The sequence below is a fragment of the Ursus maritimus genome, unplaced genomic scaffold (assembly GCF_017311325.1).
Source record: "Ursus maritimus isolate PB19 unplaced genomic scaffold, ASM1731132v1 scaffold_25, whole genome shotgun sequence".
Taxonomy (NCBI): Eukaryota; Metazoa; Chordata; class Mammalia; order Carnivora; family Ursidae; genus Ursus; species Ursus maritimus.
In genome coordinates, this window is record NW_024425008.1 from 36,883,846 (window position 1) to 36,902,063 (window position 18,218).

General features: G+C 40.0%; 1 protein-coding gene across 2 annotated transcripts in view; it reads right to left on the minus strand.

Moving 5' to 3' along the window:
- The window catches only part of PRKCH (protein kinase C eta), a 220,806-nt gene that overhangs the window by 98,400 nt on the left and 104,188 nt on the right, over positions 1–18,218 (minus strand). For both annotated transcript variants that reach the window (XM_008701186.2, XM_008701195.2), the window contains exons 3-4: positions 5,264–5,414; positions 2,771–2,805 (exon numbers count right to left, since the gene is read on the minus strand). In XM_008701186.2, coding sequence (XP_008699408.2) covers positions 2,771–2,805; positions 5,264–5,414 — 186 coding nt within the window. The remainder of the gene's footprint in view (positions 1–2,770; positions 2,806–5,263; positions 5,415–18,218) is intronic.

Consider the following 18,218-nt stretch of genomic DNA (forward strand, 5'->3'; position numbering starts at 1 on the left):
TCTCCCTAGAGCAAGCCTTCACCCTCCCCTGCACACTGACCATGTCCTGTTCAATCCCTAGGATATCCTCTTTGCCTAACGCCTAACTACGTCTTAAGTTTATAATAAGACACAACTTGAGAAATGTCTCTTCCATGAAAATATACTACCCCTAACTCCCCTTCTAGACTAAACCATCTCTCTCTCTCCTTGGATCTCTTACAGCCCTTAGCCTGCCCCTGCATTTCAAACCTTCCACATGTAGCCTCTAATGCCCTCAGAATTCCCAGGCAGCACGATGCCTTGAACAAGACAGGCACCCATTAAATATTTGCAGAATGACTCAATCAATCGTTTGAATACTTAGAACTTCGGAATAACATTTTTTCCCATTTTCATCTGGATAACTGACATAATGCAGAGTCCAGTTTGCCATTAACAGATGAGCAAGTGCAATGCAGCAGTATGAAAATATATGTTATTTTTAAGACCTTTCAAGACATGTGGAGGTTTTTAGGATTAAATACATAAACACTGATGACATGTCAGCAAATAAAACAAATCTAGCTTTCATCAGACTGAATTTGAAGGAGAACCAAATTGAAAGTTCCCAGAAAATCAGTCTTTTTATATGAGGGAATGTCAAAACTATCCCTCACATAGAAAAACCTAATATTCTGAAGCATCTGAGGTTTGCTTTTTTCATTTGCTTGGCTAGAACTTTATCAATTTTATCGATCTTTTTAAAGAACAGCTTTTTATTTGGTCATTTTTCTCTATTGTTTTCCTAATTTCAATTTTACTGATTTATGCTTTAATCTTATTTCTTTTCTTCTTCTCACTTTAAGCTTCTCTCCTTTTTATAGTTTCCTTAAAGATGAAAACTTAGATTACTGATTTTAGATCCTTCTTTTCTAATATATGCATTCAATGCTATAAATTTTCCTCTGAGTACTGCCTTGCCTGAATCCCACAAATTTTGATAAAATGTATTTTCATTTTCATTTGGTCTGAAATATTTATCACTTTCTCTGGAGTCTTCTTTTACCCGTGTGCTATTTCAAATGTGCTGTTTAATCTCTAAATAGTTGAGGGGCTTCCCACCTATCTTTCTGTTATTCATGTGTAGTTTAATTCCACTGTGGTCTGAAAAGATACTTTTTATGATTTCTTTTTTTTTTTATGACTTCTATTCTTTTAAATTCATTAAGGCTTATTTCACGGGCCAGAATGTAGTCTACTTTGATAAATATTCCTTGTGAGCTTCAGAAGAATGCATATCCTTCTATTGTTAGGTGGAGTAGTCTATAAATGTCAATTTGATCAAATTGTGATACCCTTGCAGACTTTCTGCCTGCTGGACCTATCAGTTACTGAGATATTGAAGTCTCCAACTAGTGGATCTGTCTATACGTACTTGCAGTTCTATCAGTTTTTGTCTTATGTATTTTGATGCACTGTCATTAGGTGCCTACATGTTAAGGATCATCAGGTCTTCTTGAAAAACTGACCCCTTTATCATTAAATAATGCCTCTCCTTATCCCTGATAATAATCTTTGTTTTGAAGTCTGCCTTGTCTATTTGCTTCTGATTAGTGTTAGCACGGTATATACCCTTCTCAAACCAGGTATTTGATTTTATGTCCCTTAACAAGGTATGAACATATTGGTGTCTTCATATCTCCTGACCAATGTTCTTTCTTGCTCTTTCAACAACAGGTGGCCCACTGAAAATCAGCCCATCAAATATCCTGGCACTATGCATAAGAGGGACCAGGGTTGACCACAGGGCACATCCCTGTGCTGGACAGGTGCCAAAAAGTGACATCGATTCTCACCTGTGAGCATAGTATGTTCTCATTTGGGGCTGAGATTAATAGCATAAAGTCAATTAGTGTCATATTGATTATATATTCTGTGTTTTTCTAACTTTGAGAACTCAATAGAATTGTTCATACATGTTAAAATGAAAATTATATCCAAGAGTATGTCCTATTCTATTCTAAGGGAATAAATGTTCTGCCTCACCTTCTCCAGAAGAGAAGGCAGGATTTCCTTCCTGGATGGAGGCTACCACTCTGGGACACGTAGTGCTATTTTACCAATCACCTGTCGAGCGCACATCAAGAAGACAGGTCCCCTGTGTATAAACTGTGTGATGACGCTCAAGCCAGCAACAAGGGCGGCCCAAATAAAAGACAGACAAACCCAGTCTGCCTAAATCTGAGTGACAGCCTCCTTTCACTCCCATTTGCAACACTAGTAAATTGGTTTTATCTTAGAATTGTGAAAATCAAAATAAATTTAATGCATAATAACTTACAAGATCATTAACAGATTAACGTTGAGCATTTCTCACACTTTTTAAATTAAAAAACCAAAAAGCAACTGGGATCATAGCTTCTATTCCCTATCTAGGTTAAGAGACAACACCATGCCATTTCTCACCGCTATTAACAACAAGACTGTAAAAGACAAAAATTTAGCTTCAAGATTTAATGCCCACCAAATGGCATCACCTTTCAGTATTTTCAAGTTATCGCAGAGACAAAACTTTAAACAAACTTTATTAGGTACCTTGGCTTTAGAAATAAAAATGTCCCCTCTATGCTGGTTAAAATGTAGCCAAAATTCGAACCACAACTAAAAAGTTACGATTCTACAGGGGTCTCCTTTGACCTGCAGAGTTATCTATTGCAATATTAATGAAATGTATCCTGTTCTCCTCTTAGTCTAATCAGTTTTCAACATAGGAGCAATATTAAACACAGTTTTTAAAATGTTTTCTTACCTTGACACTGATAACCTTGTTTCCCAAATACTCCCCTGTTCAAGACAATAGAAACAAAGGTTAGCATCAATCTATTTCAGCAACAATGCTCCTACAATCATAGTATTTCAGGAAAACAAATGCATGCCATCCTCTGCTCCTTTATGAGAAGCAATCTCAGAGAAGCAGAGAGGAGGTGATTTCTGAGCCCTTGTTGGTTCCCACAGGACATGGAGGAAGTCACCTGATGATCAGAGTCCTCCAGCGATATACACAGGTGGGCGCCGGTGATCCTCATTCTACCCCCTCCCTCTGTGGCAAACCCAGGTCCTCATCTGGTCCTGTCACTGAGCCCCAGCCTGAAGGGTCACTCCACCACCTTCTTGGGTGTTCTCACCCACATACACAGAAAGCTGCACAGGCGGTGAAGGAAGCAGATGCGTCCACCGCAGGCGCCTGGCCTGAGACACCCTCCCTCTTCCCTGTGCCCCCATCACCCCGAGAGCCTGGGCGGGGGCGGGGCAGAAATGCTGCCGCAAGAAGCCTGTCAGGCCCACAGTTATCATCTTGATCTCTCCCTAGTACGTTCTCTGGGCGATGATGACACTATCCTCATTCTCATTTAACACAGACCACATTTTATTAAGCCCGGGGGGTGTGCCAGGCACCGAGCCAAGCTGCTGGCGTACGGCATTTCATTTAATCCTCACAAAAGTCCTATGAGGCAGCACGCATAAGAGGGAGGCTCGGGGCACAGACTCTGAAACCAGATGGCCTAGGTGTGACCTGGGGCACATCACTAACTCCTTTGAGCCACAGTTTCTTCATCTATAGAGGGCAATAATGACCACAGTACCTACTTCATAGGGTTGTCATGAAGAGAGAGGTGATAATGCAAAACACTCAGAATAGTGCCTAGAACTATATATATAAAAGTTCTATATAAAAGTTTATGATATAAGCAAAATAAAATTATCTTTATCTTACAAATATGGAGACACTGACGGACTATATAATTTATCTAGGTTCACACATCTAGTCCATACTCTTAACCATATATATGTAACACATATATTAATACTGTGTGTGAGTGTGTGTGTGAGAGAGAGAGAGGTGAGCAAGCAAAGGCTGGCTGAGTGGGAGTTAATGTTTCCCTGGTGGAAAAAATTTAGTGAAATTATCAAACAAGTTTCCATTGAGAATGTTAGTTGAGGTCACAGGTTGTCACCACAAATGCCCACAGGGGCAGGCAGGCCACATAAAGGAGGGAAGCAGAATGGTGTGACATGAAATAAAGCGTAGCAGACCTTTCGGGTCAGGAAAACCACAAGGAGAGAGGTGGACAGCAGCTAACTCGACAGTACAGATGACCGCAAGGGCGGAAAATGGGCTCAAAGATGCCAGGGCTTTTCGTTTGTTCAACAGAAAACGCAGCAGGAACTTGTTTCTGAAGACTCAGGCTGTGATGGCACATCTCTCAGCATCATGTCACCGGCCAGTTTAGGGTCTTTGCTTTAGACAAGACTCTATTCTTAATTTAAAATGCCAGAAACACAAACCCTGGATTCTGACTGCTAAAAGGTAGCAGGTACTTTTAAATCAAAGTAATCACACACACACAGACAGACACACAAACACACACAAAACAAAATACAAACTCTTTGATCAATACTCAAAAAAAAATTACTCTGAACCAAGTGCTTTTGACTTAAACGAAATGACTAAAGTTTGCAACAAAAACAAGGATTTTCTTTTATGCCGTAGATACTAAACTGTCTTTTCTCCTTCAGAGATGGGTATATTTGTGTACATGTTTGGGGTGTGTAAGGGGGCATTTCCTTCTTCTCTTTCCAAATAAATGTGTTTAATGCTGGCTCTAAATGAAGAGAACTATTAACCTGAATTTATTTTACATTATGGATTTGCCACTGAGGCTTAAGCTTCAGTCACGTGTATAGTAAGATATTGCCCCATTCATCTAGAATTTCTCGACTGTTAATTATCTCAATTCCTAAATACCAAGGATTATAGTACGCCATCGCTGAAAGTTATTACCTTTGGCCACATACCATAAGGCTGAAGATTAATTACTGTGTGCTTACTTTACTCACCACAACTAATTTCTATTACTCAGCATGTGAGTCATACTTTTTTAAAGCAATACTATTGTTTTTTCTCTTTTACTCAGTGGCTGATTATCCAATTTACTGATTATCTATATATCGATTGGTTAGCCTCCCTAATTAGTGCTTTTTCGCCAGTTCGTGATTCACTAGCACCTTTCACCAAACGACTGGAGAAAGAAATAACATCTAAACCTTGGATCCGTAAATTGTTTAGATTATTTCATTGGGAATTCAAATTACTGGGTCAACATATTGGAATAAAAGGCAAAAATGAGATCCTAAAACAACTCTTCATAATTAAGCTTCCTTCTGAAACCACACACAACCGGAGGAGGTCTTGATTATAGAAAGAAGCTCCTAGGATATGAGAAGCCAGGGAACCTCTTACCAGATAAACTCCCTGCAGTGAGAGCAGTAGGTGGGCTGCCTCAGGTATGTGGCCATAAACTTGTGTCCATTGATCTGGTGGACTCGCCTTCGCATAGCCCTTTGGCGCTTCCTGGTAAAATGTTTGAAGATTCGGTCTCTCTGGAGAGTGGCTGTACAACAAAAGAAAGGAAAAAGAATAATATGCAATGAAGCTAGCTGTATCTAATGTACAAGAAAGTGTAAAAGTTCAAATACTCTCCAAATTGTTTCTTCTTTCTTCAAGATGCAAAACACCCCCAGAACATCATCCTGCTTCCTGGCGACCTTAGGACTCTTAGTTTGTAAGGGTTGGACCTAAGTGAACTCTGAGATCCCCACTGCCTGATTACAGCTGGCTATCTTGGACCAGTCTCCCCAGCACAGACCATGGGCCCCCAGGGTTCTAATGTTCCAGTATGGGACATCAGCCTGGCCTCCTAGCTCCTGTCCCGCTGTGTGGGACCTCAGGGCCATCGACTGGCTAGAACTACTAGCCGGTAAAACAGATTTCTCATTCACCTTTCGTTCTGGCATCCTCACAAACAGAAGGAGGGAATGGCCTTAGCACGGTGACGACACTGCCCAAAAGCATCAGTCCCAACACCATCTCTGGAATAGGTAGAAATTAACCTGAACACAATGCAAGTTCCTTTTCCAATTTCACACTTTTAAAAAATCATGACTCCTGGCCTGAAGAATCAAAGCTGGGGGCACTATCTAAAGACAGTAAATTATGTCTTCCAGATAATTATAGAACTTTCCCAAGGTATACGGACTTATGATAAATAAAAAAAAGATTACTTCTTCAATAATGCTTTGCAATTAATCACTTCCATGCAAAGAAAATTTAAGAAATAATGCAAGAATAATCTGCTCATAAATTTTAAAACCTGGAAGAAATTGAAGATTTCCATGAAAACACAAATGACCAAAATTAACTGAATAAGAGCTACATACACCAAATAGACAAATTTTTTAGAAAAAAAAAATTAGTAAGATTTTCTTAGGACTGCCTCTCGAAAATCATCCAGGCCCAGATGGTTTCATGGGTGAATTATTTTTAGCCATGAAAAGCAAGATGATATTAAGGTTTAAACCTGAAAAGAAAGTGCCCCATTTTTTTTTAAAGGGAACTATGTGATACAATCCTAGGACTAAAAGATATAACAGATATAGCCAAAGATATATATAAAAGAAATATATATATTTATATATAATATTATATATATATTTATAAATATATATACTTATATAAATATATAACATAATATATATATTTATATATTCAATATAAATAAATATAAAATATAAATGTATTTTATATTTATACATATTTATTTTATATAAATATATTTATTATTAACCCCTGGTTTCATATATATATATATATATATATATATATATATTTTTTATGTCATGGACTCCTTAGTCTAGTCAAACTTATGGATCCCTTCTCAAAGTAAATCTTTATCATCTTAATATATATATACATATAATTACAAAAGAAGTATCAAAATATTAAATTTTAAGTGAGATAGAATAATATATATGCTTTTTTAAGAAATTAAATACTTAGTGGAGCACCTGGTCATTCTAATAATTTTGAAGTCACGATTAGCACTACTACATTTTAGTAGTGGTGAAGTAGTAGTTGCATTTTAAAATATCTGTAAACACTATAACATAGTATGAAAATATCCATGATTTCCATTGTGACAACATCACAATTACTGCTAACAGTGCTGTGGGTTAGTTCATAATGGAAGAAAATGCTATATTTGCATTATAGGTTAATGAAATTTTTTTCTTCCATCAGATTTCTGGACCATCTAACTTCTAGTTATGGACTTCAGGAAAAGTACCCCTCTGTCTACATATCAAGCTCACTCATGAATACTGATGCAGGGATTTTCATTATTGAAGTTCGTATACTTACAAAATGAACAGGAAAGCAATATTAGAAAATATTAGTGGTTTTCATGTTATGGGGTCTTTGCTTTCCCATTCTTTTACAATTAGTCCCCCACACAAATATTCCTTTCCACTCAGTAACACCATCTATCCTTGCCCTCCATATTGACTTCCCAGTTTCCTGAACGTGGTACTATGTGTGGTGAACATCTTGATATGCAGTGTAAGCTAACTGCCAAATAAAATGAAAATCTTGTGAAAGTTGAAGAATTTTCATGCAGTCTATGGAAAGTGATATTTGTGAATGGCAAGATTCCCACCTGAAGGCAATGGTAGATAAGGCTTTGGCAGAGTTAGATCTGTTCATAGGTGAATAAAAGAAATCTGATATAGAAAACAACATGATGGTCATTTTTAAGAGAGAATGAGTTGAATAATAACATCCTGGGAAAGGCCCTTGAGAAACTGATGAAGTCTCAAACACTTGCTAAATAGAGCCTATTTAAAACTTAACTATAGTAATCAAAAATAAAATATGTAGTATTCTGCCACAGAATTTTATCTGAAAAATTATTTTGTTCTAAAAATTAGTGTCTATGATGAAACAACGAAATGCATTCAACAAAGATTTTCATAATTTTAGCTTTTTGGTCAAACTCCTTCCCCCACTTTTTAAATATTAACAAAATTTAGTCCTCATTTTGAAGAATTCATTTTATATGGACTTTTCTCAGGAGCAATGACACTCAGATAACCAGGAAATTCTATACTATCGTGCATTACCATTTTTGGGGGGAGGTAGGGGCAGAGGGAGAGAAAATCCTAAGCAGGCTCCACACCCAGCACAGAGCCAGATGCAGGGCTCAATCTCATAACCCTGAGATCATGACCGGAGGCAAAATCTAGTCAGATGCCGCCACCCAGGTGACCTGATGTCACTGACCATTACCTTAAAAGAAAAACCCACCATAAACAAGTGGCAATTTTTCCAAGAGCACAACAATGGGCGTATTATTAGAAAACTTACTATATTTTATTCTATTAACAGGTAAAAGAAAGTATGATCATTTCAATATATGTTTAAAAGGTACTTGATAAGGTTTAACTTGTAATCCAACAAAAAAACTTTTTGAAAAGAGTAGAAGATTGTCTCCTTGACGTGACTAAAACATTATGCTCACAGGTCAAAAGATAAATGGTAAATAAAAAAAATAATAATAAATCCCATGAAAGCTAAGACCAAATAAGACCAATTATCACCTCTATTGCTTACTATTATTCTGAAAATACTTGCCAAAGCTGTCAGAGATGAAGAAAAAATAAAGATAAAGCTATCGAGGGAGAAAAGGAGGAAAGATGCCATGATTTGGATGTGTTTAATACATGACTAGAAAACTCAGGAGACATTAGCCTAATCTACTAAAAACAAAGTTCAGTAAGATGGACAATGGTAAATCATTAAAAGTCAACAGGTCTTTAGTAGATCAAAAGAACCATTTAGAATATATAATAAAAATATATTCCCATTCATAAAGCTACAAAACCCAAACTAGGAATAATTTATCAGAAGAAGTATAAGACTTACATGAAGAAAACTATAAACCCCAACTGAAGAATATGAAAAGATATGTACAAATGAACTTCTTAAAAAGAAAGACTTAATACTATTAAGTTGTCAATTCTTCCTAAACTAAATTCAACAAAATCCCAATAAACATCCCCAAAGGAGGTCTTTAAACTTGACAACTTTTTCAAAGTTAATTTGGCACTATCAATACTGAAAAACTGTCCAAAAAATTCTGAAGAGGGAAGGAAGACTTGTTCTACATAAGACATAAAGTTATAGTGACTAAGACAGCATGCTACCTCTCAAGAAGAATCCAAAACTAGAAACCAAGTCTGCTTAGCGAAAACATAGCTCAAATCAGTGGTAAATGATAGATTATCGATCAATAGAATTTAGACAACTAGTTAGCCTTTTAGAAAATATCTTTGCCTCACTCCTTACACCAAAAGAATCTCAGGTAAATGTTAAGGAGGAAGTTATGGAGAAATAGGGAAAAATTATATACTCCTAGGATGGGATAAGGGTAACAATACTCTAAAGCCATAAAAGACTCAGATTTGCAATTTAAGAAATTTAAAGTTCTATTTGGCAAAAGACACAAAACGGGAAGTTAAAACAAACTGGGAGAAAAAGGACTTGCCGCACATGACGAAGGGTTACTACTTATAATATTTAGAAATTGATAATAAAAAGGGATGAACAATCTAGTAAAAAGGGGACAGAGGAGGCAAATAGGCAATTTATAAAACTATAAATGCAGACAGACAATAAACACACCAGATGCCCAATCCTATCCTCGCCGGACAAGAAGCAGGAGATAAATGACATTTTACTTAAACTGGCAAATATTTATAAGGATTGCTAATGTGCCTATGCTTACAAGGGAATGGGAAACAGGCACCTCCACTTTCTGCTGGTAGGAGGATAACTGGGCTCCAGTCCTGGTCCTGCCACCTTCTGGCTGTGTTTACCCTGCTAAGCCTCGGTGTTCCCATCCATAAACCAGGTAGTGCTTTCCTCATAGGGTTTTTCCAAGGTCTGAGGCTAATGCAATGAAAGTGTTCAGCACAGAGGTAGGCCCACGGCGGCACTCAAGACATGTAGCTATTTCAAGAATTTCTTTTTTTTTTTGGAGACCAATTTGACAATACCTGTCAAAGCTGTATACGTACATTTCATTCAGCAATTCAACTTCTACGGTTGTTTTTTCTATAAAAATGCTAGGAAGAATATATGCTATATAGACATCAATTACTACTTTCTATTAAACAGTAAAAAGAAGGGTTTACATAAGAAATCTCAAAGAATGAAATGCAGAAATAGAGAAAATGAATTTGGTTAAGACACTGATGCTTTCAGAGGCTCTGGCACAGTTAAAATTGTACCTGCTTCAGTTTTTATTTTGGGGTGTGTGTGTGTGTGTGTGTGTGTGTGTGTGTAAAACCTTTGGCAAGCAGCCTAATTATTTTCATTCTCAGGTTTCCCATCTGTCTCAAGAAGATAACTATATCCCTGTCCTCAGACCTATGGGGATAGTGTCATAATCAATATTCTGAGCTTCTTAAAATTCTGGATAAGGATCACACATGAACAGAAGTCACTCTATTATACAGCTCTCTTCTGCAATATTTCCAGAAGCCATTTAGGAATGACAAAAAGACCAGATTTTAATTTTCCTTTGCTGGGCAGAGGATAAAATTTGGCCTAATGATCACACTATATCTAGCATATGTTATCACCAGCCTGAGACCTAGCTCAATACCAGCCAATGCAAAACGTGCATTGAATTACTAAACACTTATCACATCTAGATGCAAATTAAATTCTCCCCAGGGGTCTAATTATCAAGAGTTTACTTTTTTAATCCCTTAATAATATGAAGAGCGGTTAAAAGGTCAGCTCACTTGTATTTTTAATATTTCTTGAATTGAATCCCTTCCCCTCACCCCCAACAGCTATTGCCATAGTAATAACAGGACCTCTGAATTTTCCATGTGAGTCCTTCTAGCCTGAAGGACTTAGGAAGAAACTGCTTACAACCGTCCACCATGTTGGTCATCCCTAATGCCTTCGCTCCCGCCTTCCACACCTCCTGGAATGCCCTGTCCTCTTTTGTTCCCCTCCAACTAGTTAACTTAGATTTATCCCAGCTGCCTCAGAGTCTAAGTGGCGTCCCCCAAACCGTAAATCAAATCCCCTTCTTCCCAAAGCAATCTGGGACTGCCCCTCAATCTTTTCCTTTATTCCACAGCACTGGGAAAGAGTTCACCTCCGTATGGCAGATCTCTCAGAAGCACGTCCCATGCGGTCATTTTAAGGACGCTTCACTCCTCCCTCTTCTGTATTCTTTTGCCTCTTTGTTTAAAAAGCACAAAAACATACTCATAAACACCTGGGAATTCAAAAGATGTTTGGTTAAGAAAACGGGGGTGGGGGTTGCCCATGGCTTCAAAGGGCTTTCACTGTCACCTTCTCTTGATGGATGCCCAGGACAGGAAGAAGGAGCTCTCAGAGGGCACTCTGCCCGGGTACAGACTCCACCCCCACTTCACCATTACAGGAGGCTTCCTCACTGTTTGCACTGCCCCCTGTTGCCTTAGGACTGAGTTAACGAACTAAAAAAAAAAAAAGACTATTTAATCCTTTTGGGCCTTAAACCAACCCAGGCTTGGAGAAATTTTCCAGATCACAGGGGGTTTTTTGAACATGTTAGGCAACCTGATCGTGCTTTGCAGCCAAAACTTGCATCACAACTTCTGTTTTGCTCCTGAGGTGCTCACTGCCTCTAAGTAAATAGGAAGCTGGCTCAGTGCCCAGGAGGGAAACTCACATTCCAGGCTCAGAGGTGGGCAGGCCTGGAGCCCTGATCTGTCTCAACGGGAGTCAGTTCTGACAAGCCATCCCGTCCATGGGGTGGAGAATAATTAGGTCAAATACAACAAAGATTAACTATTTTGAAATAAAATTTTATGTCATAAAATCTGATTGTCATCCCACACACTCTTTAGAACTTTAGAAGGCGCAAGTGACAAGGAGCCACCAAACCACGCCAGGGTTAGTTTTCAGGGCAAGAAGTCTTGCTGGACGGAGACATGTTGCTAAGCTGAGGCCTCATGGGGGGAGGGGCGTCTCTCTGAAGTCTCGGTAAAGCTGCTTAACTTTATCTCAAAACCAGTAAATGCTTCATCCCCTTCAGCCTTTCGTTCCATCTACCTAAAGCTGCAGTTTTCTGTTCCAGCTCCAGAAATGTGTTATTTGGAAGTACTTTGGAAAGCTGAGATCACATCTCCTAATTTTCAAATGACTGTAAGCAAATTAAATCAGAGACTGAAAGTCTATGGCATGGCACCTTTAAATTTTCAGAATTAAATACAGATTTCCAGAATATAACATGCATAAAGCGCATAACTTTGACTCAGTGTACAAATACCATTCAGCTTTGTTCAGTTGGACTTGCTTAACAAGCAAGGGCACCACAGTTCACAAAGATCCCTGGCTTGTCTTCCTGGGGCCAAGCTGAGGAAGTTGTGTGACCTTTCTACACAACAGGCTGGAGTGTGTGGTGGTTGAAGCGGCAGGATCTGGAGCCTGGGCAGGAATCCTGCTTCCTCCCTTCCAAGCTGGGTGACCTTGGGCAAACTGGTAAATCTCTTATGCCTCACTTTCCTCATTTGTAGAACAGGAAGCGCAAGAGGACCTTCCTCAAAGGGGCACTTTGACGACTCGCTGAGGTAATAAGTGTACCATAATTAGAAAAGTACCTGGCAGGTAGCTACTACGTGTTACATAATTGTTAAAACCCTTTCTTCGCACTACCACAGAGACCAAGGAACAGAAAGGATTTAAAGATTTTATTTATTTATTCACAGAGATAGAGACAGCCAGCGAGAGAGGGAACACAAGCAGGGGGAGTGGGAGAGGAAGAAGCAGGCTCATAGCGGAGGAGCCTGATGTGGGGCTCGACCCCAGAACACCGGGATCATGCCCTGAGCCGAAGGCAGACGCCTAACCGCTGTGCCACCCAGGCGCCCCAGGAACAGAAAGGATTTAATTCATCACCTAATTGCCTAGAAATCAATACTTAGGAAACCATTACCTTAAACATCAATGCCCAAGGTTGACCTAGCTAGCTCGTGCCAGAACTACCACTAGAAATCCTCTGCTCCTGGTTTTATTTCAGGGCTTTATGGGTAACACCACACTGTACTGTGTCCTTTATGAACATCAGGTCTCCTGGAATCCCTGGAAAGTAATACATTTTTCTGGTGAGGAAACAGAAGCTAACAGGAAGGTTAAGTGAGGTCAAGCAGCTACTGATAGAAGTGGGGCCACCAGACTCACCAGACTCTGTGTACTACTGTTGAACTATTGAGCGATGCTATCCAACGTCTTTTTTTTCCCCTTCCTCCTGAGATATTTGTTTTATTGTTTGTGCCCGTGGAAGGGGATAACTGGGAGAATAACAAACAGGAAGACCTCAGAGTTAAGTGAGTTACTAGTCAAGAAAAAAACAAAGTATTATGTTGTTTATCTCTCCAAAATATATTCCTGAAAGGTAACAGAAGGTCGTGAGAGAATCTTGCTTAATATCATCAAACACACTGAATAAGCAACCATCGGATCACAAAACTGTGAGCATAGAGAATGATGCCTAAGAATTTAACATTAGATGATTCCTGTCTGAGATGATAATGATATAAACAGAGAGAGATTAGGACATGGGCTAGGCAAATACGTACCTTAAATGAGTCTTTACATTAAGTACACACCCCCAGTGGGTGAGAGCATTTAGTGGGTGCTGAGTGAAGAGAGAATCACAGGAGTTGTGTATCTAGGCCTCTGATTAATTAAGAATGACTTTATAAATGGACTGAACTTAGCAGTTGTTTGGAAAAGAGGAATGGGAATTTGATACACAGGATGGGGAGAGGGTTCCAGGATGTTAGGCCAGCACCAGTGACAAAGGCTACAAAAAAGAGTGTTCCTATTTTAAAATGGCACACGAAAGCCCCCCAAACAACACTGAGTAGTACAGAATCTTCTGTTTTTGAAAAGTGCTAACCACATGACTCACAGTTATTTCCAAATTCACATAGAGTAATTAGACTCAACGCATTAGGAGACCTGACTCCACAGGCCCCATGGACAGGTGTTTCTTGGGGGTTTGGCTCCCTGCGAGGAAGCTCAGCCTGCATAAACACCTTCCATCATGCATCAAGCAGACGGCTACCGTTGGCAAAAGGAGGAGAGAAAAATCATTTGTTACTAGACTGACTCTCTTGAGTGGCCCTCATAGCACCATGAAAGCCGAGCCCATCCTCACCCATCCCTCTAGCCTCCTCTGTCAGCAGATAGGTGATCAGAATAGAGCTCCTGGATGTGACCGAAGCTCCATCAAGAGCAAAGCGGAAGGCCTTTCGCTCCACTGTTACAGGAGAGAGCACTGCCTCCCGTCATCCCTCACCATCTTCACCTCTGTCATGCGGGAGTAGCACCAAGTACAAGCTCTCCCCTTCCCAGTACTTGGAGAAAAGGACCTCAGCTCCGACAGCATCTGGCTCCTCTCACTCTACAATTTCTCCTCCTTGTCCCCTTGACTAGCTCTCCTCTCCCACCCAACCTTGAAACTTGTGTATGTCCCAACACTGTTTGTACACCATTCTGGTCTTTCTGGATCTCCTCAGAGACCTCATATGTTGTCTTGATTTCTAACAATTTCCTATGTACTGAGGACTCCCAAATCAACAGCTCTAGTTCTGGCTTCTCACTATACATAAAAAGATACTGAACATTTCTAAGTAGCTTCTTAGCATCTCTCCAAGGCATCCCCATATGACCTAAAATTGACATTTGTAGGCTGAGCCCTCTTCCCTGCCTCTCCAACCCACCCTTTCTCTTAGATAATAGTATCGCTATCCTTGGAGTCACCCAGAAAAAAACCAAAGATGTCTTCAGATCCTTCATCTCCACCCACAACTAATCAACTGTCAAGCTCTATTAAACCTATTATGATCTGACTAGATCTGTCCCTCCCATGCTCATCAGGGATAGTTCATGCCGCCTTCTTCCTCTCATCTAGACTATGCACTAGTTTCCCAACTAGACTCTCTGCATAAGGTCGCTCCCCTCTGCAATCCATCCGGTTATGCATATGAAATACAGGTGAGATCATGTCACACCCCGTAGGGAGAGAGCTCCCCTGCTATAGTCTATGTAAATCTCCTGAACGGAAGTTAGAGTAGTTGTCCTAGTTGGACCATAGTAAGGTAAAGGGGGTGAGCTTTCCCCAAAGGGTAGTGTTCCCACTGTCCAACATCTGAGAGAAAGTCAAATCTTCAGGCAGCAAAATGACTTTCACGGGGCCTTATTTAGGTGGGAAACAGAGTCTTTCCCCTCGGTCCTCACTCTGTGGGGTTTGGACTTGAGGGCCCAGGAATGGGGTGTCCACAAAGTTCTGCAGAGGCAGGCTGAGGTAGGCTAGGAGTAAGCCCGGTCGTGAAGGCACAGAGAAGATGTGTTCAACATTCCTTGTGAGGGAAAGCATCTAGTGCGTATTATTCTGCGTGCACTTCAGCTTCTGCCATTAAGCCTGGCTTACATGGTCCAGGCAGGCCTGAGCTCTGCTTTAGAGAGTGCATTAAAGCGGACAAGCCACCCTCTGAGGCTACCATGGTAGACAGAGAGTCCTAGTGAAAAGTGAGAATCCCCAGAGAAAGATGAGTCCTGGGACATAAGACCTGGGGATACAAAGTCTAGCCACATCTCCCAGATGGCAGGTCTCCCGGTTGCCAAGCTTGGCGCACTAGGACTCCCTTCATCAACAAGTCAGCAGATCCTACACTCTTCTACTAAGTCTGTTCAGTAGACACCAATGCCAACATCCCTGACCCAACATCCAGGAACCCATCCCATCTCCTGCCTTTCCTCTTGCCACATGACTGGGCTCCTTCAGCGATCAGAAGGAATTGATACAACATCCTCAAGGGGCAGAAAAACTGGGATAGTTCTCCTCCAGTTGCCATCAGTCATTGGTTGATGGCTGCCTCGGGTAGGGAGCACTGATGTTCTAGAATTTTCAGCCTTTCTTTGTGCCCTGAGAGGACATATGGAGAGGACAACTGCGGCGTTCTCCGTAGAATGAATTCATACTTACTCTGGTCCTGCTTTCTTATTTATAGCTTGCTACCATAAACACCTCCTAACAAGTGCTTCAAACTCTTTGTGGAATTAGGCATAAATAGAAAATTCCTATAATAATAATTTTCAACTATTATTGTGCCTACTCCTTTCTGCACACGTAATTTGATGACAGAAATTCCCTCTTGCTATTATCAAATGCAAGAATCCTATAATTCCTTTCTGCAAAAATGGTACAAATTTCTACCCTGTTGCTGTAATTCTACAAATATTGCATTTCCCTCATCCACACTGATTTCACCCATAAGCAGACTTCCAGCTGCCACTTCTTCATTCTTCAGTTTTTTAAAATGAAAGTTAAACACTGCTGAGTGGTTCCTCATCACCAGGTTCAGGATGATGAGGAAATGTGTTTGTGTTTCATCAAATTTGGATTGGATTATACAGAGGTAGGACCCCATTACGCCTCTCACTGTCCTCCTGACTATCTGGAAAATACCTCAAAATGGCATTACCTTCAACTCAAAGCTTAAGTTAGAGTAAGAATCTTGGTTGCATGTGCTTTAAAATGTAAGTATTTTCCAATTATCTGGCAATTTGTCTTTTATCCTTCGTTACTAAATTTAACTGGGGAGCAAATGTCTCACCCGTGGTATCTCCTGTTCACAAGAACATTTTGAGTTTAACATAAGAAGACAATGAAGCCATAATGTGCTAAGAGCAATATGTGAAATATCTCCTTTTTGCTCTTTTGCTGTAGCTGTTTGTAAAGATAATATATGATCACTTGAGAAAATGCAAATGATACAGAAAATTATGAAGAAAAAAGTTTCTTTTAAAAATCACCTTAAATCTCACTGTACAAAAAATCACTATAAATATTTTGGTGAACATGCCAAATATATATGCCATGTAGACATTCAATAAGTGCTACTTTTCGCCAAAACACCTCCCCGTATCTTATTTTTTTTTTTTAAAGATTTTATTTATTTATTCGACAGAGATAGAGACAGCCAGCGAGAGAGGGAACACAAGCAGGGGGAGTGGGAGAGGAAGAAGCAGGCTCATAGCGGAAGAGCCTGATATGGGGCTCGATCCCATAACGCCGGGATCACGCCCTGAGCCGAAGGCAGGCGCTTAACCGCTGTGCCACCCAGGCGCCCCCGTATCTTACTTTTTTAAAAGACTTTAGTTGTTTAGAGTAGATTTAGATTTACAGTAAAATGAGGGGGAGGGGCAGAGGTTTCCCACATGCTTCTGGATGCCACACAAGCATAGATTTCCCCATTATCAACATCACTCACCAGAACGGTATCTTTCCGAACAAGGATAAACATATGATAATATATCACATAATCACCCAAAGTCCATAGTCCACCTGAGGGTTCACTCTTGATGTTGTACATTCTATGAGTGTAAAAAGTTGTATGAGGACATATATCCATCATTATAATATCATACAGAGTATTCTCACTGTCCTAAGACTCTTCTGTGCTCTTCTATTCGTCTCCCCTTCCCCTTCCATCACCACCTCTGGCAACATTTATTTCTGGTTTTCCTTTTCCAGGTCGTCACGCAGTCGGAATCATACAGTATACAGCCTTCTCAGATTGGCTTCTTTCACGTAATGACATTCATTTAAGGTTCTGCCATATCCTTTCATGGTGTAATAGCTCATTACTTTTTAGCACTGAATAATATTCCATGCTTCATTTATCCCTTCACCTACTGAAGGACATCTTGGTTGCTTCCAAGTGTTTGCAATTATGAATAAAGCTGCTACAAACGTACATGGTGCCTGGGTGGCTCAGTCGGTTAAGTGTCTGCCTTCAGCTCAGGTCGTGATCTCAGGGGCCTAGGATTGAGCCCCGCTTTGGGCTCCCTGCTCAGCAGGAAGTCTGCTTCTTCCTCTCTCTCTCTGCCTGCTGCTCCCCCTGCTTATTTTTTCTCTCTCTCTCTCTCTCTCTCAAATAAATAAATAAAATCTTTAAAAGAAAAAAAAGCTGCTACAAACATCCATAGGCGGGTTGTAGTGTGGACATAAACTGTTCATAATTTTAAAAAGTTACTATTTGTTTTTATAGTAATTAATCCTAAAGTTACCATTTGGTCATTGTATCTTATAAAAATGAACAGATATCACAACTAACTTAGAGGAAGCTAATAGCGTTAGCATATCATCCCTGTGAGAACAGGGTTTCCCTGGCTGAAATCTCTGTGATTTTCTCATTCACTAGAAGCTTAGGGACTGCTTTCCCCACCCCCGTCCCCGGCCCTGCCCCTGCCTCCAAGCTCAGGTTGGTCTTCCTTCCTCACCAAA